This window comes from Podarcis cretensis (genome assembly GCF_951804945.1).
Source record: "Podarcis cretensis genome assembly, chromosome: 16".
Classification (NCBI taxonomy): domain Eukaryota; kingdom Metazoa; phylum Chordata; class Lepidosauria; order Squamata; family Lacertidae; genus Podarcis; species Podarcis cretensis.
The window spans coordinates 1,759,819-1,785,612 of NC_137186.1; the positions used below are offsets into that span (position 1 = coordinate 1,759,819).

The following is a 25,794-nucleotide window of genomic DNA, read 5'->3' on the forward strand; positions in this document are numbered from 1 at the left end:
GTGTCCCCTGTTTGCATTTCACCATCTTCTCCTCTGAGTGACCCCACTGTTTCTTTGTTCTTCCTTTTGCTACGAACATACCCATAAAAGCCTTTTTTTGTTGCTTTTAACCTCTCTAGCAAGCCTGAGTTCATTCTGTGCTTTAGCTTTTCTGACTTTGTGTCTACATGTGCTGGCTATTTGTTTGAATTCCTCTTTGGTGGTTTCCCCCCTTTTCCATTTTTTGTACACATCCTTTTTAAATCTTAACTCAGTTAAAAGTTCTTTAGATAGCCACCCTGGCTTCTTTAGGCACCTTCCATGCTTCTGTCTCATTGGTTTTGCCTGAAGTTGTGCTTTTACTATCTCCCTCTTAACAAACTCCCAGCCATCATGAACTCCCTTTCCTTTTAGTATTACTGTCCATGGGATCTCACCCAGCACTTCCCTAAGTTTTATAAAGTCGGCTTTCTTAAAGTCAAGAAATTGAGTCCTAGTATGCTTGGCTGCTCCTTTCCGCTGTATAGTAAACTTCAGAAGAGCATGATCACTCACGCCTAATGATCCTTTCACTTCTACCCCACTAACCAGGTCATCAACATTGGTTAGGAACAGATCTAAAATGGCTGTTCCTCTTGTTGCTTCTCCCACTTTCTGGACAACAAAGTTGTTTGCAAGGCCAGTGAGGAATCTGTTTGACCTTATGTTCTTGGCTGAGTTTGACATCCAGCAAATATCCGGGTAATTGAAGTCCACCATTACTACTATCTCCCTTCCTTTTGCATGCTTGGCCATCTGTTCCAGGAAGGCATCGTCTATGTCCTCCGTTTGGCTTGGGGATCTATAGTAAACTCCCACAATGAGGTCACTGTTATTCTTCTCTCCCTTAATTTTGACCCAAATGCTCTCACTTTGGCTTTGAGGTTCTAAATCTTGGATCTCTTCACAGTTATACACATCCCTGACATATAACGCCACTCCTCCTCCTTTCTTGTCTGGTCTGTTTCTCTGAAATAGATTGTATCCCTCCATTATTACATTCCAGTCGTGGGACTTATCCCACCAGGTTTCAGTGATGCCTATTATGTCATATTTAGATTGCTGTACCAAGAGCTCAAGCTCATCTTGTTTATTTCCCATGCTTTGAGCATTAGTGTACAGACATTGAAGTCCATTAATCATTCCCCCGTGTCTCTTATTTAAGGATTTTTTTCCTTAAGGATTTTAGTGTCTCATCATTTCTTGTTTAAGTAATAAACCTTATTGTCTACATATCTCAGCTTTCTTGGGCTTATTTACACCAAGTAAATTACATGTGAGGTACATACAATATAGTCGAGGGGAACACCATTTGGCAGTCATTTGTGAATGAGTCCTTAGTGTTCAATGAATGAGTGAGCCGATGGAGGCGTGGTCAACCCTGACTCATCTTCTCTCGCTGGTGGTGCATATGTGGGCTCTGACACCTGGGACTCCTCCCCCCCACTACGCTCTGGTGGGGAAGCTGGTCCTGATTTCCAACTGCTGCTCTGGGAGTCCCCGCTGGCCCCTTGCTTCTGGGGTGTCCCCCTTGGGTCGCCCCTTGCCCTGCCCATCGGCGCCCCCTTCTGTGAATCTTCCGATTCGCTGGAGAGGCTCATGGAATCTATCGGGCTGCTGTCATATTCTCCTACGCTGCCCTCGGATTGCTCCCCCTCGCTTTCCATCTCCTCTCCTCCCTGCGCTCCCGCTGAGTCCCTGACACAATCCTACTGCATTTTGATGCCATTTAAATGCCTGTCAGCCTTCCAGAAAAAGCACTTTTTTTGTTCGGCTTAGAAATGTTGTTCCAACATAAAAAAAGTAAAGAAGATAAATGAGAGAGAGAGAACATAGCACTGCGAAATAGTTTCACTTAGAAATGTGTTCCAAAATAAAAAAAAAAACTAAATGTCACAGGCAGAGAGTAAAATATCATTGAGAAATCTGAGCCCCGCAAGGGGCTCCTATCCTATCCCTCATGGGGTGTGTGGGTGTGTTTCTGGCCAGGTTATAAAAGTGGTGCCAACATTTTAAACATGGTTACGGCAGGGTAAGAATCACTCTTAGAGAGAACTGAAGGTAAAAAAAGGTAAAGGTAAAGGACCCCTGGACGGTTAACTCCAGTCAAAGGCGACTATGGGGTTGCAGTGCTCATCTTGCTTTCAGGCCAAAGGAGCTGGCATTTGTCCAGAGACAGCTTTCTGGGTCATGTGGCCAGCAGGACTCAGCCGCTACTGGCGTAATGGAACACTGTGACAGAAGCCAGAGCACACAGAAATGTGCAAGAAGAGAGGACAGAGCAAGAATCACTCTCAGAGAGAACTAAAGATAATTGTAGCTGCTTATTGTAGACATTACCGATGTCTGCTTTGTGTTGTTGCTGGGATGTCAGAGGCCAAATATCAGTCTGCAAGCTGAGAAGATTAACTCTGCTCTTGCCTCACCAGCAGCCAGACCTGAGTCTCCCTCCACAATTAGACAGAAAAGTTAATCAAGACACTTGCAGAAGCCTCAAGATCCTTCTCCTATTCAAGCTGTTAATCTACTCTTCCTTTGGTAAGTCCTTCAGTACTTGCACAGCCCTCAAGCCTCTCAATACAGTGGTACCTCGGGTTAAGTACTTAATTCATTCCAAAGGTCCATTCTTGACCTGAAACTGTTCTTAACCTGAAGCACCACTTTAGCTAATGGGGCCTCCTGCTGCTGCTGCGCCGCAGCTGTTGCACGATTTCTGTTCTCATCCTGAAGCAAAGTTCTTAAACCGAGGTACTATTTCGGGGTTAGCGGAGTCTGTAACCTGAAGCGTATGTAACCTGAAGCGTATGTAACCCAAGGTACCACTGTACACAGAAATGTTGTAAGTCTGTTTTGTTCTGAAGGCTTAAATAATTGACAATGATAAAGTTCGTTACTGGTTCCCTGTTGCTTATTTGCATGGAATTGCAAAGCATGGCTCACTGATAAAACCCGCTCTGCACCTGAACCCCTCCCCGCAAAGCTGTGCTCTTGAAGAGATCCGGCATCCCCTTCCTCGCATTGTTGGGAACAACTTTTAGAGTGTGCTGTGACACCTAATCGCTACTGAACATCCCTCTGATTGTGGTCATTTGTACAAATTAAAAAGGGAGCTGTGGACAAGGACACATTGCCTTTGGATGTAGGATTCAAATTATAAGCCAGTTTGTACCAACTAAACATTAGGAAGAACTCTGTGACAGTTGTGGACTCTGCTTCGTTCAAGATTTTTAAGCAGATGTTGGGTGACCTTCTGCCAGGGATTCTTTAGCTGAGATTCCTGCATTTAAGGAGGTTGGACTAGATGAGTCCAGTTCTATGAGTCTATGAATCTATTTTAAGTTCTCGGGAGTTATTGGGCAGGATGTCTGGAAAACTCCTCAGCATCAACATATTTGGTGTCCTCTGGTTACGAGACACCCCTTGTTAAATATAATCCTTTATTAGGCATAGCAAACCACACATCAAACAGACAGAACAACCCCTAAGCCCCTGGGAGTGATGGGATCTTAAGAGGCAGAATAAGATCATCAGAATCAGTAGAAGGGACTAATCTGACTCAGCCTCGAGAGAGGTGGGACAGTCCTGGGAGGGAACAACAAAAAGGTGTCCCGACCCCTCTTCTGCATGCCTAGGAGTGCTTGGCTGCAGAGCAGGGCTCCTTTTGAGTAAAGGGCTATTCATGAGGAGGACCTCAGCAGTTCCTGGAGGGGAGTTCTGGCAACTCTGCCTTAATGGGGGAAAGAGAGAGCTGCTGAAAAGACGCTTCCCTTCCAACCCAGATCTTCTCCTGCACTGCCTCCCTGTGGCCATGCCTCTTAGCCGTGCCTCTACCCATGTTCATGCCTGAACCGCTGCCTCGGTGTGGCCTGATCTTGCAGTACAACTTGTCTGTGCCTTTGCCTCAATTGCTTCGCTTCAACCAGACTGTGGGCTACTCTTAACCTTGCCTGTTCCTGCTTATCTGAACTGTGTGCTTGTGGCCTTTGCTGTGGATTCTTGCCAGTCTGGACCTGGTGGAAACAGGACATTTGGGATTCTGCTGAGAGTCCATATACCAGCATGGGGCCTAATAATAATAATAATAATAAATTTTTATTTATATCCCACCCTCCCTAGCCGAAGCCGGGCTCAGGGCGGCTAACAACAATAAAATAAGACAACATTTTAAAATCATTTCATTAAAAAGTTACTTCAGATCAAATTGATGGCAACCATTGGGTAGAGTTCTGTGAAGATTGCCAAAGGAGGGAGTCAGGCTGTGCCTTGGCCAAAGGCCTGGCGGAACATCTCTGTCTTGCAGGCCCTGCAGAAAGATGTCAAGTCCCGCAGGGCCCTGGACTCTTGTGACAGAGCGTTCCACCAGATTGGAGCCACAACCGAAAAGGCCCTGGCTCTAGTTGAGGCCAGCCTAACCTCTCTGTGGCCTGGGACCTCCAAGATGTTTTTGTTTGCAGATCGTAAGTTCCTCTGTGGGACATACCAGGAGAGGCGGTCCTGTATTATTATTACTATAATAATAGTAATAATAATAGTAATTTGTTTACTGCCCTTCATCTGAAGACCTCAGGACAAAACGGTCAGTTTGCATTTTTAGTGCAGAAAGTATGGATCTGATGTGTAGAGATCTTTCCTATTCTAATTAATTCAAGAGGGTTATGGAAGCTTCTCCGTGTGAAAGAAACAAGCAGAAGGTTCTGGATGTTTGGGTTATTCAAGGAAGCTGAGTACAGCTGGTTTGAACTACTGTAGTTCTCTTGTCTCTTTCTGTCAAGGTCATGCTGACTATAAAAGGATCCTGTGTTTCACTTTCTATCTCTTTTCCTTCTGGTGTGATGTTCTGTACATAGTATGTTTAGTGTTGCAGTTTAGACTTATTATAAGTTATTTTAAGTTTAAGGCTGCTGCAACTGGATTTCTTATGGACAGGGCCAATCCTGAATGTTTTGGATTTGTGACCATTCTGCTAATTTGCCTTCAGTAGCAGTAAAGCTCTGCTGGATGAAATAATAATTGTCTCTGGTCTATTTTGGGGGATCCTGCAACATGTTTAAGTTGTTGCTCTGCTAATTATACATTGGAATCTACTCTGGATCAATATTGAGTAGAATTCCATGAAAAAAACACAGCATAAAATACAAGTTAAGAACACAAAATGCATAATAAAAACAAGAACAAAAGAAACCAATAGTGTAACTCCTACTCTGCCTCCCCCACCGATTTCATTACCATTGTAGCTCACTCAGCTCTTCCTCTGGCTCAGACAATGGTGGTGAGAGTGAGGAGTGATTGGTGCTAACCCATGTCCTTGTTCATCTTTCCCCTCCTTCCCTGCCCCAATAGGCACTTTGAGTCAAGCAACAGAGAATCCGACCTATCACGTGAATGGGATCCTGGGAGGATCAGTATTCCTTCCTTTAAACACATCCCAAGCAAAAAAAATTGTCAAAATTGAATGGGCCTTCCACCCCCCATCTGGGGATTCATACCTGCTTGGTGAGTTCAGGGATGGAAAACTGGAACAGTCAAATTTCAGGAGTATGTATGAACAACAGATGGAAACTGGTGATGCTGTCGCATTGAGGATCAAGAACTTGGCAATGGTTGATGAGACCACGCTGAGGATTAAGAACCTGACAATGGAGAATGGTGGGCTCTATGAAGCTCGTACCTGGTTTAACGCTGCGCAGTTCCAAGAACACCACTTCATCCTCACTATTTATGGCAAGTAATGATTTCACCATCTTTGTCAGTTTGTAGTGGAGCTGAGCATAGAATGGGGAGATCATGAAATATGATGAGGATCCTTTTTCAGCCTGAGGGCCACTGTGCTGGTCCCGAGGGGGCAGGGTACTGTGCGGCGTGGTCTGAGTCCGGTCCTGGGTCAAGGGTCTGGAGGCTGTCCGTCAAGGGCAAAGCAGGGTCCAAGACAAGGAGCCAGGCATGGTCAGGAACTCCGGAAGAGCAGATCAGGATGCTGGCAGGAACAGGTTTCCAATGATGTTGCTCCTGCAACCTGGGACTGGGCTGACTGGCCTTTCTCTCCTCTAAGGCCTAGGGTGGTCCCGGCCCACAGGTGACTCGCCTCTCCTGGCCTTAAGGCGAGCAATCTCCTGTGAGAACTTAGTTCCCTCCACCTCTCTGCCCTGAGCCTCTACAGCTCCGGATAGGCTGGAGGGTTACTGGACCCAGAGGCAACCTCGCCTTCCCCTGACAGGGCTAGGAGAGGAGCACCTGCAGGCAATGGGTCCTTGATGACCTCTGGAGCCAGAGCGGATTCAGCTGGTGTCTGCTCCTGAGAATCTGGCACAGGTGAGGGCCCTTCAGGTTCAAGCTCCAGCCCCGGCTCAGCCGGCCCTGGAGGCGGGAACTCCTGTGCAGGCTGGGATTCCTTAGGTTCAGTCTCTGAATCTGATTCCCAGGCCATCACAGCCATATTCTGACCTAGGCAACATTCCAGGGGCCACATGGCAGTGGGGCACAAAATCAGAGGAAATAAGTGTGTGGTGTTGGAATCTCCGTTTGACCGAGCTGATAAAGCTCATCTTCCGAAATTGCCCTCCAACTGCACAGTGGCAAACAGAAGCTAACATGTGGAACACTGAGTCTGAACGTTACTGTTCTACAATATGCTAGTTTCTTCACATGTGTGCAACCCCCATCCTCCATCCAGGAAGCAAGGGGCATTATCAAGATTCAGTAATACTTTTCAGCCAGACAAAAGAACTCCAGGAGGGTGTGAATCAAGGCCAGTGAGGGGAGTATGTCTGGGAAAGATATGTGGCTCTGGGAACTCTGGGAAAGGACTCTGGGAGAGAGTCCTGAGGGCCAGATAGAGATGCTTGGAGGGACATATTTGGCCTCTGGGCCCAAAGGTCCCCACCCCTGCCCTACACAGTTACCGAGAGGCATGTGGGGCACGAACTCCTAATGTAATGATCTCAGGCAGGCAAGGAAGCCCCGATAAGAATTCAAGAGTCTCTGGCAGTTTTATGGTACATTTATTTACAATTAGCATGCTGAGCATGTCTCCAAGCCTGCCGCTCTTTCCTACGAGTTGGTCACTCTGAGTCTCCGCCCCATCACAACACAAAGTGTGCCAAAGTCCAGTTCTTCCTCTCTTGTAATTCTGTTGCATTTTAACATTTGCAGCTCTTCTGGTTCAGGGAGGAGGTAGGTGAACTCCCCCCCCCACTATAAAACGAAGATCCCTCTAAACGTTGCTTGCCTCCTGGTTGCATAGCAACCCCCTCAATGTCATCTATCTCCTCCCCTCCCTCTGCCTGTGAGTTCTCTGAGTCTGATGCTCTATCTGAATCTGGGAATTCTTGAAGAAGTGGTGCTGAACTAACCCACACCTGCTCTGTCTGTGGCTGCAACCCCTCTTCTCCAGAGTCAGGCTCTGGCTTCCCCTGTACTGGCATTCCTTCATCTCCAGAGTCAGACTCTTCCTAGGCATTCGATTCAGCCAGATCCCTGACACCTAATCATTTCCATTTCTGTTAAAACAGAGCCAGTGCCAAGATCATGGATACACCATAAAGTAGAATCCAAGACTCCTGAAGGCTGCATTGTGTCCTTACAGTGCCAGGCACCTGTAAAGGAGGAGTACACTATCTCCTGGAAAAGAGGGAATCCCCCCAGGGTCTTAGTAGGAGGTTTGGATAAATACTGGCTTTCTGACAATGGAAGGAATCTCCACGTCTCCTGGCGAAAAAGCTCTTCTGACTCCACATTCACTTGCCTGGTCAGCAGTCCTGTTGATCGAAAGCATGCCTCATTTGACTTGCTCAAAATCTGTGCAAGTGGGGAAGGTAAGAAATGTATCATCCCTTTCATAATCCCCTGGTTCTGCTTGGAGTGGTGAATACTCAGGCAGTCCCTCAAGACAGGGCTTGTATAAGCAAACACTCCTCCTTCCTTGCCAGCTTATTAGCAGGTTTGGGCCAACACAGCTCTGCTTGCAGACTATGCTTGACCCTATGAGTTGCTGCTCCTGAGATTAAGAGTCTCGTGCTCTACTAACTAAGCTATCCTGCTGATTTCTTCTTTGATTCCTAGGCTGAGAAATTGCCCTGGGACCCACAAAAGTGAAAGCAGCAATGATATCTGGAGTGCCATGCCATTCTTAGAACATCTTCTCCCTGCAATGGGACTCCCAGAATCCCCAGCAGGACTCAGGTGCTTTGCTTGCTATTCCTGCTACAATGAAGGCGAGCAAAAGCACCATGTAAGTTTATGTCTCCAAATTATAAGTGATGGGTTTGGACCCAGGTTTAGTCAGGCTTAGAGTGGAGTCTCTGAGGACAAATGCATTTGGTTTGCTTCCCAAACCCATAAGATAACAAAAACACACCTATCCTTCAGAATTTGCACTTCTCCATGATTGTTGTTGTTTAGTCGTTTAGTCATGTCCGCCTCTTCGTGACCCCCTGGACCAGAGCACGCCAGGCCCTCCTGTCTTCCACTGCCTCCCACAGTTTGGTCAAACTCACATTTGTAGCTTCGAGAACACTGTCCCACCATCTCGTCCTCCGTCGCCCCTTCTCCTTGTGCCCTCCATCTTTCCCAACATCAGGGTCTTCTCCAGGGAGTCTTCTCTTCTCATGTGGTGGCCAAAGTATTGGAGCCTCAGCTTCAGGATCTGTCCTTCCAGTGAGCACTCAGGGCTGATTTCCTTAAGAATGGATACATTTGATCTTCTTGCAATCCATGGGACTCTCAAGAGTCTCCTCCAGCACCAGAATTCAAAAGCATCCATTCTTCGGCGATCAGCCTTCGTTATGGCCCAGCTCTCACTTCCATACATCACTACTGGGAAAACCATAGCTTTAACTATACGAACCTTTGTTGGCAAGGTGATGTCTCTGCAATGCGATCTTTTCCATGATGCAGCTCTCCAAATAAAAAAGTGTTCACACAAATATACAGACAATTGAAAAATAATCTTCAAAATAAGATGTGGGAAAGGGATCCTGTCACTTTATGGAGTAAGGACAGTCCAATGGTAGAAATGGTTTTATCTCCTTTCTTTTCCTGAGGATGTGATCTTATAAACACCAACAACTGGGAAACACTGGCCTGCGAGCACTCCATTGGAGAACAGCCTTTACAAAAGGTTTCATGGGCTTTGAAGACACTTGAACTCAGGACACAAGGGAGAAACGAGCTAAGAGGGAAGCACACTTGGCAAATCCACACCGTGATCAACTCCTGCCTGAGAACCAATGTCCCCACTGTGGAAAGATGTGTGGATCCAGAATTGGCCTCCACAGTCACTTACGGAATCATTGTTAAAACCATGTTTATGGAAGACAATCTTACTTGGCTATGAATGATCACCAAAGAGGAAGAAAGAAATAACTTATCTTATTTTATTGTCTGCCACTTTGGCAGTCTTTGGTTTATAAATCTACCAATAAATAATAGAAATAATAACAAGAGTGGAGAATAATATAAAGTAATCCAGGAGAGCCAACTTAGGGCAACACTAATGGAACAAGACCTTCTTCTTTTTTACGGTATTTACTCAAATGTATTGCACATCTCAGGGACGCGGGTGGCGGTGTGGTGTAAATCACTGAGCCTTGGGCTTGCGGATAGGAAGGTCAGCAGTTTGAATCCCCGCAATGACGGGGTGAGCTCCCGTTGCTCGGTCCCTGCTCCTGCCAACCTAGCAGTTCAAAAGCATATCAAAGTGCAAGTAGATAAATAGGTACCACTCCGGCGGGAAGGTAAATGGCATTTCCGTGCACTGCTCTGTTTCGCCAGAAGTGACTCAGTCCAGCTGGCCACATGACCCATAAGCTGTCCCATAAGCTCAACGTTCTTGGAAAATAGAATAATCCCCTATATCCTTTTGGAAGGGGCAGAGGTTTAAGTTTATATAAGAAAGAGAAAAGATTGTGAGCCCTCTAAGGGAGAGAATTTGTATAAAAGAAAATACGCGAAACGGAGACACAATGTGGGGTAAAGATGGGAAAAAAGCGGGGGGGACCCCAAGTGAAAGAAAGTCATCCCGACAAGAAGAGATCAAGGATCTAGATATTTTATGGTTGAAAATTAAGGAAGAGTTTAAACAAAATGAAACTCATATGGAAAAAAAAATGGGAGAAATACAGGAACTAATAGACAGGAAGATAGAAGGAGCAGTAGGAGAACTTTCAGCAAAAATTCAAGATTTATCTGTTAAATCAAAAATATGTGAGGAAACTAACAAAAAAATTCAAAAAGAGATGAGAGAACAGAAAAAAGAAACAGAAAGGATAAAGGAGGAAATGAGAGAAATGAACAAAACACAGGAACAAATATGGGACAGTTTAGCGATGACAGAAATGAGACAGAAATATCTTCATCTTAAATTCAGAGGAATAGGGGAGGAAACCAAAGAGAATATAAAAGAAAAAATGACTAAGGAGTTAGCTAAATGGCTAGAATTGGAAGAGGAAGAAGTGGCGAGCACAATGGAAAATGCCTTTAGAGTAAAAACAAGAGTCCAGCAACACAGGTCTAAAAAACACCTTGGGGACTGTCTGGTAATTTTAAATTCAATCGAAATGAAGAACTTAATACTAAGAACCAGTTATCACAAAAAACTGATAATTGATGATAGAATAATTATTGTGTTGAAAGAAATACCAGTTAGGCTTCTGCGTAAAAGAGAAGGATACAGACAGATAGCCGGGGTTCTGAGGAGAAATAACATACAATATAGATGGGAATTCCCTGAGGGGATTACCTTCTTTTTTAAAGACAAAAGATTTAAACTGACAGATACCCAGGAGGTGGAGAAATTTTTGAGAAGGTATGAGAAAGAGCTTGGCAAGGTAGAAGATAGGATAAGAGACAGAGAGGGATCAAGAGAGGAAAAAAAAGAAGGAGGGAGAGGAGGGAGAGACAGGAGAGACAGGAAGGAAACGAAGTGGAAGAAGAAGGAATAGAAATAGAAAAGGAAGAGGGAGTGGTGGGAAGCGAGGAAGAGGAAGAGGAAAATTACCCTGGGAACGGAAGCCCAAAAATTTAAACTTGAAAATTTTGACGGATTAAATAGAACTTGTATTAACAATGTCATTGAATGTTATGACTTGGAATGTAAACGGTTTGAATGAAAAATCAAAAAGGAATAAAGTAGAGAAAGTTGTGAGGAATAAAAACTATGATGTGATCTGCTGGCAAGAGACTCATGTAGCTAAAAAACACAAACATATATTGACAAACAAAAGGTTAGGAGTAGAATTTATCAATTCGGATGTAAATAAAAAGAGAGGGCTGGTGATTTACGTGAAAGAAAAATGGGACCCAAGATTAATATGTAAGGATACCGAAGGAAGAATTTTGGGGGTCCAAATCAATTATCAAGGGGAAAAACTTAACATAGTGACCGTGTATGCACCCAATACAAATAAAGCGGAATTTTTTCAAAAATTGGAACAAGTGCTATTAGAACTAGAAAATCATAAATTAATTCTGCTGGGAGACTTGAATGGTGTCCCCTCACCAGAGTTAGATAGAAATGAGAAAAAGAGGAAAGGGAACCAAGGGAAACTCCCAAAGGCTTTTGATAACCTCCAAATGAACCTAGATCTAATTGACATTTGGAGATATAAAAACCCAAGAGTGAAACAATTCACGCATTTTTCAGAATCTCATCAGAGTTGGGGCAGAATTGATCAGATATGGGTCTCAAGAGAACTATCGATAAGAACAACGAAATGTGAAATACAACCTAGAACCCTCTCCGATCACAACCCAATTATGTTGGAAATAAAAGGTAAATCATCGGGCCCATATAGATGGAGAATGAATGAATATCTATTTGAAATTGATGAAATAATTGAAAAGGCTAAAAACACTCTGAAAGAATATTTTGATATAAATTTGAATAAGGAAACAAAAATCGATATAGTTTGGGAGGCGAGTAAGGCGGTGTTAAGAGGATTTTTAATACAACAGAACAGCTATAGAAGAAAACTGAGAGAAGCAAAGAAAGATGAAATACTTAAACAATTAAAAGACTGTGAGGAAAAATTAATAATAGACCCGAGGGACGAGAGAACTAAACAAATTGTTAAAGTGTTACAGACAGAATACTCGACATTAATAAGCCAAGGAGTAGAATGGAGAATTAAATCAATGAAGCAAAAATATTTTGAATCTGCAAACAAAACGGGGCGTTTATTGGCGTGGCAACTAAGAAAAAGGAAAAATCAGAATGTAATTAACAAAATTAAAATAGGAGAGCAAATATTAGAAGACCCCGGTAAAATAGAGGAAAAATTCTCACAATTTTACGAAAATCTTTACAAAAAGGAAGATGAAGAGCCAGTAGAAATAGAAAATTATCTGAAGAGAAATAAAGGAGAGCAGCTGACGGATGAAGAAAAAACATATTTAAATAAATTAATAACAATAGATGAGGTTAAAGATGCAATTAAAAAAATGAAGCCAGGGAAAGCACCAGGACCGGATGGTCTGTCACAAAAATATTATAAAGTCTTAGAAGAACATCTGGCTCCGGTCCTTCGTGATGTAATGAATAACACCCTACAAGGAGGAAGGATGCCTAACTCTTGGAAGGAGGCTTACATAACTTTAATTCCGAAACCAGAGTCGGATAAGTTGGATATCAGAAACTATAGACCGATATCATTACTTAATAACGATTACAAGATCTTTGCGGAAATAATGGCTAGTAGGCTTAAAAAATACTTATCCAAATCTATCCACAAAGATCAAGCTGGTTTTTTACCAAATAGATATTTAAAAGACAATGTAAGACATATAGTAAATGTTATCGAGTATCTGGAACTTAAGATTGACATCCCGGCAGCCTTAATCTTTATCGATGCTGAAAAGGCATTTGATAATGTAGCCTGGCAGTTTCTACTAAAATGTATGCAGAGAATTGGAATGGAGGGGCCATTTATGGAGGGTATAAAAGCAATATATTCGGGTCAAAAAGCCAAGTTGATTATCAATAATAACTTAACTAATTCGTTTGAGATCTCGAAAGGTACAAGACAGGGATGCCCCCTGTCTCCCCTTTTGTTTATTATGGTGTTAGAAATAATCACAAACAAAATAAGGGAAAGCCCGGTAATAAAAGGAATTAGTATTGGAGAGAAGGAATACAAATTAAAAGCCTACGCGGATGACCTGGTAATATCATTGAGAGATCCCGTAGAGCATATCGATAAAGTTATAGAGTTGTTGGAAGAATTTGGGAAACTGGCTGGCTTTAAATTGAATAAGGCTAAAACCAAGATGTTAACAAAGAACATATCTGAAGATCAAAGAAACCAGCTTGAGCAAAAAACGGGAATTAAGGTTGTGAAAAAGGTGAAATATTTAGGTATTTGGATTTCTACGAAAAACATAAATTTAGTGGAAGATAACTATATAAAGACCTGGAAAGAAGTTAAAAAGGATTTAGAGACATGGAGCCGGCTAAAACTCTCCTGGTCGGGGAGGATGGCAGTAACTAAGATGAGTATTCTTCCAAGGCTGCTGTTTTTATTTCAGAACATCCCGGTGATTAGGGGCACGAAGCTGTTCAAAGATTGGCAGAAAACCCTGTCCAGATTTATCTGGCAGGGTAAAAGAGCAAGAATCAAATTCAAACTACTCACAGACCGTAAAGACAGGGGAGGGTTTGCGGTCCCGAACCTGAAATTATACTATGAGGCCGCATGTTTGTGTTGGATCAAAGATTGGATTGCGTTGAAAAACACGGATTTGTTAGATTTGGAGGGATTCGATGCGAGATTTGGTTGGCATGCGTATTTATGGCAGGATAAGGAGAGAGCACATAGAGGATTTGCCAACCATATCTTTAGAGGAGCGCTGCTTGAAGTATGGAACAGGAACAAGAGACTTATAGAAAAGGACACCCCATGGTGGTTGTCACCAATTGATATCATCATAATTAAAAAAACTAACATGGAAGGACAAAGATGGACTTATGAGGAGCTATTGACAAGATCAGATAAAGGATGGAGACTCAGACCTTATGAGGAAATTAAAGACAAATTAACAACTTGGTTGCAATATTATCAAATTAACGCGTTATGGAACGAGCATAAAAAAATAGGGATGAGTGAGAAAAAGTCCAGATACCAGGTGGAAATAATAGAAGGAAATTCCAAACTCCTTTCTAAAATGTATAATCAACTACTAGATTGGGACACCAAGGATGAAGAAGTGAAGGAAGTTATGATCAAATGGGCCACAGACCTCGGATATAATCTAGAATTCGATAGGTGGGTGAAACTCTGGAACAAAGATATGAAATTTACAGCATGTGTTGGACTCCGAGAAAATTTACAAAAAATGATGTACAGGTGGTATATAACCCCTGTGAAATTGGAAAAAATGTATAAGACCGGGGACAAAACTTGCTGGAAATGCAAATTAAAAGAGGGCGATTTCTTTCACATGTGGTGGGCCTGTAGAGAAGTGAATAGGTTTTGGGGACATATTTATGATGAACTAAAAAAAATATTGAAATACACTTTCCCTAAGAAACCTGAAGCTTTCCTCTTAGGAATGGTAGGGGAGGAAATAAGACGAGAAGACCAAACCATGTTCCAAAATGCAACGGCAGCGGCCAGGCTACTCTTAGCGCAAAACTGGAAGACTCCAAATATCCCAACTATTAGAGAATGGCAATCCAAATTATTCGAATATATAGAGCTAGCAAGGATGACACAGAAGATCAGGCACCAGAAAAACACTAAATTTATTACGGACTGGAATAAATTCTTTACATATATAGAAAAAAATATAGGAAATATTAAAATTACAGTAGGTATAATATAAAGCCTGAGAGGTATTGATACAGATGGTGAAAACAAACTGCAGAGAAATAAGGTTAAAATAGAGCTCAAACCGTGATGGAGGGAAGTCCTTAATGTAATGTTGTAAATGGATATATGTATGGGTTTATCGGTGTGTTTTGTTTTTTCTTTCTTTTCTTTTTTGTTTGTTCGTTTGTTGTTTTTCGTTTTGGTTGGTTGATATGTGTGCGTTGGTTTATATGTGTGAGTTGTTTTGTTTTTCAACTTGTATTGAAAATCAATAAAAATTAAATAAATAAATAAAAAAAGAAATGTATCATCCCTTTCATAATCCCCTGGTTCTGCTTGGAGTGGTGAATACTCAGGCAGTCCCTCAAGACAGGGCTTGTATAAGCAAACACTCCTCCTTCCTTGCCAGCTTATTAGCAGGTTTGGGCCAACACAGCTCTGCTTGCAGACTATGCTTGACCCTATGAGTTGCTGCTCCTGAGATTAAGAGTCTCGTGCTCTACTAACTAAGCTATCCTGCTGATTTCTTCTTTGATTCCTAGGCTGAGAAATTGCCCTGGGACCCACAAAAGTGAAAGCAGCAATGATATCTGGAGTGCCATGCCATTCTTAGAACATCTTCTCCCTGCAATGGGACTCCCAGAATCCCCAGCAGGACTCAGGTGCTTTGCTTGCTATTCCTGCTACAATGAAGGCGAGCAAAAGCACCATGTAAGTTTATGTCTCCAAATTATAAGTGATGGGTTTGGACCCAGGTTTAGTCAGGCTTAGAGTGGAGTCTCTGAGGACAAATGCATTTGGTTTGCTTCCCAAACCCATAAGATAACAAAAACACACCTATCCTTCAGAATTTGCACTTCTCCATGATTGTTGTTGTTTAGTCGTTTAGTCATGTCCGCCTCTTCGTGACCCCCTGGACCAGAGCACGCCAGGCCCTCCTGTCTTCCACTGCCTCCCACAGTTTGGTCAAACTCACATTTGTAGCTTCGAGAACACTGTCCCACCATCTCGTCCTCCGTCGCCCCTTCTCCTTGTGCCCTCCAGCTTTCCCAACATCAGGGTCTTCTCCAGGGAGTCTTCTCTTCTCATGTGGTGGCCAAAGTATTGGAGCCTCAGCTTCAGGATCTGTCCTTCCAGTGAGCACTCAGGGCTGATTTCCTTAAGAATGGATACATTTGATCTTCTTGCAATCCATGGGACTCTCAAGAGTCTCCTCCAGCACCAGAATTCAAAAGCATCCATTCTTCGGCGATCAGCCTTCGTTATGGCCCAGCTCTCACTTCCATACATCACTACTGGGAAAACCATAGCTTTAACTATACGAACCTTTGTTGGCAAGGTGATGTCTCTGCAATGCGATCTTTTCCATGATGCAGCTCTCCAAATAAAAAAGTGTTCACACAAATATACAGACAATTGAAAAATAATCTTCAAAATAAGATGTGGGAAAGGGATCCTGTCACTTTATGGAGTAAGGACAGTCCAATGGTAGAAATGGTTTTATCTCCTTTCTTTTCCTGAGGATGTGATCTTATAAACACCAACAACTGGGAAACACTGGCCTGCGAGCACTCCATTGGAGAACAGCCTTTACAAAAGGTTTCATGGGCTTTGAAGACACTTGAACTCAGGACACAAGGGAGAAACGAGCTAAGAGGGAAGCACACTTGGCAAATCCACACCGTGATCAACTCCTGCCTGAGAACCAATGTCCCCACTGTGGAAAGATGTGTGGATCCAGAATTGGCCTCCACAGTCACTTACGGAATCATTGTTAAAACCATGTTTATGGAAGACAATCTTACTTGGCTATGAATGATCACCAAAGAGGAAGAAAGAAATAACTTATCTTATTTTATTGTCTGCCACTTTGGCAGTCTTTGGTTTATAAATCTACCAATAAATAATAGAAATAATAACAAGAGTGGAGAATAATATAAAGTAATCCAGGAGAGCCAACTTAGGGCAACACTAATGGAACAAGACCTTCTTCTTTTTTACGGTATTTACTCAAATGTATTGCACATCTCAGGGACGCGGGTGGCGGTGTGGTGTAAATCACTGAGCCTTGGGCTTGCGGATAGGAAGGTCAGCAGTTTGAATCCCCGCAATGACGGGGTGAGCTCCCATTGCTCGGTCCCTGTTCCTGCCAACCTAGCAGTTCAAAAGCATATCAAAGTGCAAGTAGATAAATAGGTACCACTCCGGCGGGAAGGTAAATGGCATTTCCGTGCACTGCTCTGTTTCGCCAGAAGTGACTCAGTCCAGCTGGCCACATGACCCATAAGCTGTCTGCGGACAAACGTCAGCTTCCTCAGCCAGTAAAGCGAGATGAGCACTGCAACCCCAGAGTCGTCTGCGACTGGACTTAACTGTCAGGGGCCCTTTAACTTTTTAATGCACAACTTTTTTTTGCCAAATTACGTCACAAAAATTAGGATGCACATTACATTTGATGGCACATTTGCATTTGCCAGCAAATACTTTTTGGGTTTCAAGGTTTTGAAAATTGAGGGGCGCAATAGTTTTGCAGACTCATTCAATTTGTGTAAATGCAGTATTTGTTTTGCTTCTTAGTCACATAGAGGAGGTCCCTTTGGTGGCTGTTATTGCACTGCGTTCCAAGAGCCTCTTATTGGTTGTTGCAGGTGGACAACAAAAGTACTGGGGGTTCCTGTCGCTTCTCGTCTGTGCTGTTGGAGTTTCTGCATGTTTGATAATGATATGGAAGAAGAAAAGGTTGGGAAAGGAGAAAGGTAGAACCATCTCTGTTAATCCCCTTAATTACCTAGGATTCAGGCTAACTGCCAAATGCATGTCTGCCTTTCCCTTGCTCCTCTTGAGAGTATGTTTCTAAACACAATTCAAAGTGTTGGTGCTGACCTTGAACGCTCTAAATGGCTTCGGCCCAGTAGACCTGAAGGAGCATCTCCACCCCCATCGTTCAGCCCAGACACTGAGGTCCAGCACCGAGGGCCTTCTGGAGGTTCCCTTCCTGCAAGAAGCTAAGTTACAGGGAACCAGGCAGAGGGCCTTCTCAGTAGTGGCGCCCACCTGTGGAACACCCTCCCACCAGATGTCAAAGAGAAAAACAACTACCTGACATTTAGAAGACATCTGAAGGCAGCCCTTTTTAGGGGAGCTTTTAATGTTTGATGCACTACTGTATTTTAATATTTTGTTGGAAGCCTCCCAGAGTGGGTGGGGTATAAATAATAAATTATTATTATTATTATTATTATTATTATTATTATTATTATTATTATTTAGAGGCAGAGGTTGGCCAGTGCCATGAGATGAACAGCAGGTCTCACGTTCTGCTCTGTAGATGCTGCTTCTGTGATGCAAGCTCAAGAGAGGACTCCTGCACCCTCCCTCAGAGGAGACCTCCAAAAGGTGGTGATGACCTACTGAGATGAACATGCACAGTAAGGAAGGCTGGAGGACCGGGTGAGATGTTTGGAAGTCATGTAATACTATGGCCTTGTTTTTTAACATTTGTTAGTACTACTAGGAATAGTCAGATGCTTTCTTTCTTTTTTCCAGCCAGAACGCTCCGCAACAGAGTTCATTTATCTATCACCTCGAAACACCATTGCAGGGGGTTGGAGCAGATGGCCCTCAAAATCCCTTCCAGCTTTTCAATTCTATGATTCTATGGAACAAATCATCTGAGAGGAGCGGTTGGCTACTAGCCATGATGGCTGTGTTCTGCCTCCGTGGTCAAACGTAATAATACTTCAGAATACAAGTTGCTGCAACCTGCAGGAGGGGAGAGTGTGTCAGTTTGATTTCATAGTACCAAAAGCATTGATCTGATGAGTAGAGCTCTTTCTGGAAATTTCTCTGTGTGAAAGAAACAAGCAGGAGGTTCATGATGTTTGGGTTATTCCTTCAGAGAAGCTGAGCACAGCTGGCTTAAACTGGTTCTATTATCTCTTTCTGTCAAGGTCATGCTATTTATAGTAATAAGGCCAGACAGAGCCGGGGTTTCACTTCTTTCTTTCTTTCTTTCTTTCTTTCTTTCTTTCTTTCTTTCTTTCTTTCTGATGTGGTATTCTCTGTATATAGTGTTAAGGTTTAGACTTACTATAAGTTATTGTAAGTTTAAGTTACGTCTGCTGCAACTGGATTTCTTATGGACAGGGCCAATCCTCAATGTATTGGATTTGTGACCATTCTGCTCATTTGCCTTCGGTAGCAGTAAAGCTCTGCTGGATGAAATATTAATTGTCTCCAACATTTGGAAATGTAAAGAAAAAAGAAGGATCTTTTTACCACATGTGGTGGGAATGTAAGAAAGTAAAAAACTTCTGGGAAATGATATATAATGAGATGAAAAAGATGTTGAAATATACATTTATTATAAAACCAAAAGCATTTTTACTTGGCATTGTAGAGGATGAGATTATTAGGCAAGATTGTAAATTGTTTTTATATGCAACAATGGCAGCAAGAATATTATTGGCACAAAAATGGAAACAAGAAGAATTACCAACAAAAGAAGAGTGGCAAATGAAATTAATGGACTATGCTGAATTAGATAAACTAACAGGGAGGATTCAAAACGGGACGAGAGATTCTTAGAAGATTGGAGTGAGTATTTGAACTATCTGAAAATCAATTATAATAAACAGATTATGCTAGTAGGACTGCAAGAAGTTTTGTAAGGAGGATTATTCAAAATATTGCAAGGAAGACTATGAAGAGAATATTAGTTAAGGACAATTAAAAGTAACAGAGGAATTAAGAAATGCAGATTAAGTGATAAAGAATGGAAAATCTTCAGAGGTAGTTGACGGAAGTCTAAAACATTGTATAAGATAAGACTATGTTAAATGACTGTTGAAAATGATATGTTAAAATTATAGAGAGAGATTGAGAGAGAGAGATTAATTGTCTCTGGTCTATTTTTTGGGAATCCTGAAATGTGTTTAAGTTTTCAATCTGCTAACTATACGCTGGAATCTGTTCTGGATCAATATTGAATAGAATTCCATGACAGAGTGCTTGTGCAAATTCCTATGTATAATACATCAAATTATCCACCTTCATGTACAGTAGATATCCTAAACAAAATAAAAAAATTCCTTCCAGTAGCACCTTAAAGACCAACTAAGTTAGTTCTAGGTATGAGCTTTCGTGTGCATGCACACTTTGGTATCTGAAGAAGTGTGCAAGCACACTTGGTATCTGAAGAAGTGTGCATGCACACGAAAGCTCATACCTAGAACTAACTTAGTTGGTCTTTAAGGTGCTACTGGAAGGAATTTTTTTATTTTGTTTTGACTATGGCAGACCAACACGGCTACCTATCTATAAGTAGATATCCTATATATCTTGAAATTAGGCTAGGATTTGATGGGTGTTCTGTCCCCACCAGGGTCTGTTATTTAGTGGTAGCAAATCTGTGTATTAATATTAGGTAGAAGGAATAACAATGCTGCCCCTTTAAGAAAAGATACTGCCTTTCCCCCTTTTTTAGACATCGAGTTTCTATTGGCTCTGACCAGAGGGGAAGAAACCTCCCTTCCCCCTTTGCAATCTAGTTTCAGTCTAGTTCTTGCATATGCAGGAAGAGGGGCAAACTCATTTGTTCGTACAGAACTCCATAGAGAACTTCATAAAATACTTCTAACCATCTTCATTCAGAGCCAAAGAACAGCCTATTGGAATGTGAGGAATATTTATACATATGCTTTGATTATCCTCAATAAATCTACGTATGAGAGCTTTGTGGAGTTTTGTTGAATACTATCCAGATTGAGAGAGAAGTTTCAGGACCGAACAGTGGGCAATATTCTTGACAGAACCCCATGCAAAACAGCAGACTTCTATAATGATCTGAAGGCATTCGCTTTAAAAAAGCAACAACCCGATTTTTGCTTACAGTTTCCTTTGGTAGTAACCATTTTATTTTATTTTTTTAGCTATACCCCATAATAAAAAGAAGAGGGAAAAGGATCTCAGAGTTGAGCCACTAAATTCTTAGGAGGAGCCCTTATCTCTGATCAGCCTCCCACTATTTTTGATCAAGGCTGCTGTTTTGCAGCTGTATCTCAAAACATCATGTATCTCAAAAGCAGAGCAAAATTTTAAACTAATTTCTGATCATCTTATTTCTTTATTTATCTTGCTGGTTGCTTGTCACCCAAAGGTCTCCAAGAGACCTTCACATTAAAGAAAAATATATGCACATACATAAAACCATGGATAAGACAGAGACGTAACTTACTGGATTCCTTTATTAGCAATAGAAGTATTTTCTCTGGGCCGCTTCCAGGCAAGGAGACAATGGAATCCAGCCGGCAAGACTGAACGCACAAATGTCCGTGGCGGAGAGTGAAACGTTGTCGTGGGACTTGCGTAGTGACACTAAAAATCCATTCAAGCAGCTGCGCGCGTGTATAAAAGGGGAAAGGGAGGCCCTAGAATGCGACAGGCGGGAGAGAAAAGGGTGACGAAAAGGGGAAAGAGGGGAAGCAGCTAGAGGAGGGAGGAAAGAAGGAAAGACAGAAAGAAAGATGATATGGAAACGAAGACGAGAGAGACCGGCGAGGAATTGCAGAGGAAAGAAAGGAAAAAAATAAGCAAAGAAGAGAGGCAGACAGGAAGGATCTGGAAAGAAAGAGCGGGAATGGAGAAGGGAAATAAAAACACCGTCTGGAAAGCGGGCGTGGGTGCAGCCAAGGGGGGCAGCTGCCCCCCAAATAAGTAATTCAATACAAATGCTTAACTGAGGTTCTGCCCCACCCACCATAAATCCTGAAGAGGCTTCTCCAAGTCCTGCCTGGGAGGGGGAAATGCGCTGAGAGGGAAGGGAGGATTTTTCGGGCAGTCTCGGATTTAGCCCCGCGCCGGCATCCCGGTCCAGCAGCAGCTGCAGCAGCTTCGCCTTCTCGCCGCCCACTTTCGTCCTGTCTCAAATTTCCCCGCTTTTAATATGTCCTGTGTACGCTGGAGAGGGCGCAGCGGACGAGGAGCAGGGGACGGGCGGCTGATAGTGATTGGTCAGCGGCGGTGTCTGACTCAAGTTGTGATGCGACGATCCGGTTTTAAAAGCCTGGCTCAGGCTGAAATGGTGCCACTGATAACTCCGGGCATGCAAATGGCACAATTTCTTACGACAAGAAGTAGCACCAGAAGACTCTTTTGGACCTTACCAGACTCTCATCTTCTAGAGGAGAAGAAAGACTGCGCACTCAATCGGGGCAAGCAACAATCGGGGTTCCTGGGGGTCGCAGTTTGTTCTGATTTAGAGCTATAGAGTGGGAATTACCTGGGAAAGGAGCGCGCTGAGACCCCGACTTTCTAGGCGCAGGACAAGAGGAAGTGTGGGCGACCCCTTGTACGAAAGGCACTGGGCTGAAAACAAAGCTCTCTTCGTTCGTGGCCAAAATGATTGTGGAAGTCCCGAGCAGAAGCCTCCTGGCCATCCTTCTCTTCACTCCATGGATCTGTACTTCATTTGGTAAGTCCTGAGTCTCCCTCCACAATCAGACAGAAAAGTTACAATGAAGACACTTGGAGAAGCCTCAAGATCCTTCTCGTATTCAAGCTGTTAATCTACTCTTCCTTTGGTTAATTCCTTCAGTACTTGTACAGCTTTCAAGCCACAGAAAATTGTAAGTCTGTTTTGTTCTGAAGCGGTAAATAATTGACAATGATAAAGTTCGTTACTGGTTCCCTGTTGCTTATTTGCATGGAATTGCAAAGCATGGCTCACTGATAAAACCCTCTCTGCGCCTGAACCCCTCCCCGCAAAGCTGTGGTCTTGAAGAGATCCTTCATCCCCTTCCTCACATTGCTCGGAACGACTTTTAGAGTGTGCTGTGACACCTAATCGCTACTGAACATCCCTCTGATTGTGGTATTTGTACAAATTAAAAAGGGAGCTGTGGACAAGGACACATTGCCTTTGGATGTAGGATTCAAATTATAAGCCAGTTTGTACCAACTAAACATTAGGAAGAACTCTGTGACAGTTGTGGACTCTGCTTCGTTCAAGATTTTTAAGCAGATGTTGCGTGGACATCTGCCAGGGATTCTTTAGCTGAGATTCCTGCATTTAAGGAGGTTGGACTAGATGAGTCCAATTCAATGAGTCCATGAATTATAGTTCTTGGGAGTCCTTGGGCAGGATGCCTGGAAAACTCCTCAGCATCAACATATTTGGTTTCCTGTGGATACTAGACAGCCCTTGTTAAATATAATCCTTTATTAGGCATAGCAAACCACACATCAAACAGACACCGTATACAAATTGTGCAAAATACGAGCTCAACATAGCAACCCTTGTTCCAAGAAGCATTTGGATGAGGATGTTCTGGAGCCCCCAGAAATTTCTAGCACTCAGGAATATTCCAGAACAATGTTCAAGCAGGACCTGGGACTGTCAAAGAAGAAACAAGGAAGAGGAGGCAGAACAGCCCCTAAGCCGCTGGGAGTGATGGAAACTTAAGAGGCAGAATAAGATCATCACAATCAGTAGAAGGGACTAATCTGACTCAGCCTCGAGAGAGGTGGGACAGTCCTGGGAGGGAACAACAATAAGGTGTCCCGTCCCCCTCTTCTGCATGCCTAGGAGTGCTTGGCTGCAGAGCAGGGCTCCTTTTGAGTAAAGGGCTATTCATGAGGAGGACCTCAGCAGTTCCTGGAGGGGAGTTCTGGCAACTCTGCCTTAATAGGAGGCAGAGAGAGCTGCTGAAAAGACGCTTCCCTTCCAACCCAGATCTTCTCCTGCACTGCCTCCCTGTGGCCATGCCTCTTAGCCGTGTTCTGGCTTGAATTACTACATGCCTCTACCCATGTTCATGCCTGAACCGCTGCCTCGGTGTGGCCTGATCTTGCAGTACAACTTGTCTGTGCCTTTGCCTCAATTGCTTCGCTTCAACCGGACTGTGGGCTACTCTTAACCTTGCCTGTTCCTGCTTATCTGAACTGTGTGCTTGTGGCCTTTGCTGTGGATTCTTGCCAGTCTGGACCTGGTGGAAACAGGACATTTGGGATTCTGCTGAGAGTCCATATACCAGCATGGGGCCTAATAATAATAATAATAATAATAATAATAATAATAATAAATTTTTATTTATATCCCACCCTCCCTAGCCGAAGCCGGGCTCAGGGCGGCTAACAATAATAAAATAAGACAACATTTTAAAATCATTTCATTAAAAAGTTACTTCAGATCAAATTGATGGCAACCATTGGGTAGAGTTCTGTGAAGATTGCCAAAGGAGGGAGTCAGGCTGTGCCCTGGCCAAAGGCCTGGCGGAACATCTCTGTCTTGCAGGCCCTGCAGAAAGATGTCAAGTCCCGCAGGGCCCTGGTCTCTTGTGACAGAGCGTTCCACCTGATTGGAGCCACAACCGAAAAGGCCCTGGCTCTAGTTGAGGCCAGCCTAACCTCTCTGTGGCCTGGGACCTCCAAGATGTTTTTGTTTGCAGATCGTAAGTTCCTCTGTGGGACATACCAGGAGAGGCGGTCCTGTATTATTATTACTATAATAATAGTAATAATAATAGTAATTTGTTTACTGCCCTTCATCTGAAGACCTCAGGACAAAACGGTCAGTTTGCATTTTTAGTGCAGAAAGTATGGATCTGATGTGTAGAGATCTTTCCTATTCTAATTAATTCAAGAGGGTTATGGAAGCTTCTCCGTGTGAAAGAAACAAGCAGAAGGTTCTGGATGTTTGGGTTATTCAAGGAAGCTGAGTACAGCTGGTTTGAACTACTGTAGTTCTCTTGTCTCTTTCTGTCAAGGTCATGCTGACTATAAAAGAATCCTGTGTTTCACTTTCTATCTCTTTTCCTTCTGGTGTGATGTTCTGTACATAGTATGTTTAGTGTTGCAGTTTAGACTTATTATAAGTTATTTTAAGTTTAAGGCTGCTGCAACTGGATTTCTTATGGACAGGGCCAATCCTGAATGTTTTGGATTTGTGACCATTCTGCTAATTTGCCTTCAGTAGCAGTAAAGCTCTGCTGGATGAAATAATAATTGTCTCTGGTCTATTTTGGGGGATCCTGCAACATGCTTAAGTTGTTGCTCTGCTAATTATACATTGGAATCTACTCTGGATCAATATTGAGTAGAATTCCATGAAAAAAACACAGCATAAAAATACAAGTTAAGAACACAAAATGCATAATAAAAACAAGAACAAAAGAAACCAATAGTGTAACTCCTACTCTGCCTCCCCCACCGATTTCATTACCATTGTAGCTCACTCAGCTCTTCCTCTGGCTCAGACAATGGTGGTGAGGGTGAGGAGTGATTGGTGCTAACCCATGTCCTTGTTCATCTTTCCCCTCCTTCCCTGCCCCAATAGGCACTTTGAGTCAAGCAACAGAGAATCCGACCTATCACGTGAATGGGATCCTGGGAGGATCAGTATTCCTTCGTTTAAACACATCCCAAGCAAAAAAAATTGTCAAAATTGAATGGGCCTTCCACCCCACATCTGGGAATCCATACCCGCTTGGTGAGTTCAGGGATGGAAAACTGGATCTGTCAAATCTCAGGAGCATGTATGAACAACAGATGGAAACTGGTGATGCCGTCACATTGAGGATCGAGAACTTGGCAATGGTTGATGAGGCCACACTGAGCATCAAGAACCTGACAATGAAGCACGGTGGGTTGTATGAAGCTCGTGCCTGGATTAACTCTGCGCTGTTCCAAGAACACCACTTCATCCTCACTATTTATGGCAAGTAATGATTTCACCATCTTTGTCAGTTTGTAGTGGAGCTGAGCATAGAATGGGGAGATCATGAAATATGATGAGGATCCTTTTTCAGCCTGAGGGCCACTGTGCTGGGCCCGAGGGGGCAGGGTACTGTGCGGCGTGGTCTCAGTCCGGTCCTGGGTCAAGGGTCTGGAGGCTGTCCGTCAAGGGCAAAGCAGGGTCCAAGACAAGGAGCCAGGCATGGTCAGGAACTCCGGAAGAGCAGATCAGGATGCTGGCAGG

The 25,794-nt window shown here is 43.2% G+C and overlaps 2 protein-coding genes across 15 annotated transcripts in view; both read left to right on the top strand.

The window, feature by feature from the left end:
- The first annotated feature begins 2,054 nt into the window (after positions 1–2,054).
- LOC307205644 (SLAM family member 7-like) lies at positions 2,055–19,917 on the top strand. Of its 8 annotated transcripts, none has more exons than XM_079958293.1 (6): positions 2,055–2,556; positions 5,359–5,739; positions 7,527–7,829; positions 17,468–17,575; positions 18,090–18,269; positions 18,366–19,917. In XM_079958293.1, the coding sequence occupies exons 1-5, from the start codon at positions 2,361–2,363 to the stop codon at positions 18,236–18,238; spliced, it is 1,137 nt and encodes a 378-aa protein (XP_079814419.1). In that variant the 5' UTR covers positions 2,055–2,360; the 3' UTR covers positions 18,239–18,269; positions 18,366–19,917. The 8 variants fall into 8 exon arrangements, with proteins under 8 accessions (XP_079814419.1, XP_079814418.1, XP_079814420.1 ...); XM_079958292.1 differs by having other exon boundaries at positions 18,090–18,247; XM_079958294.1 differs by having other exon boundaries at positions 18,090–18,247; positions 18,370–19,917.
- Positions 19,918–22,090: 2,173 nt separating this feature from the next.
- LOC307205585 (uncharacterized protein) overlaps positions 22,091–25,794 on the top strand; it is a 64,282-nt gene continuing 60,578 nt past the window's right edge. For 5 of the 7 annotated variants that reach the window (XR_013834037.1, XR_013834038.1, XR_013834039.1 and 2 more), the window contains exon 1: positions 22,091–22,290. Coding sequence is in view for 1 of the 7 variants with exons in the window: in XM_079958179.1 (XP_079814305.1) it covers positions 22,218–22,290 (73 nt within the window). In the remaining 6 variants the exon portion in view is untranslated. The other 2 variants (XR_013834041.1, XR_013834042.1) reach the window with 2 other exon arrangements.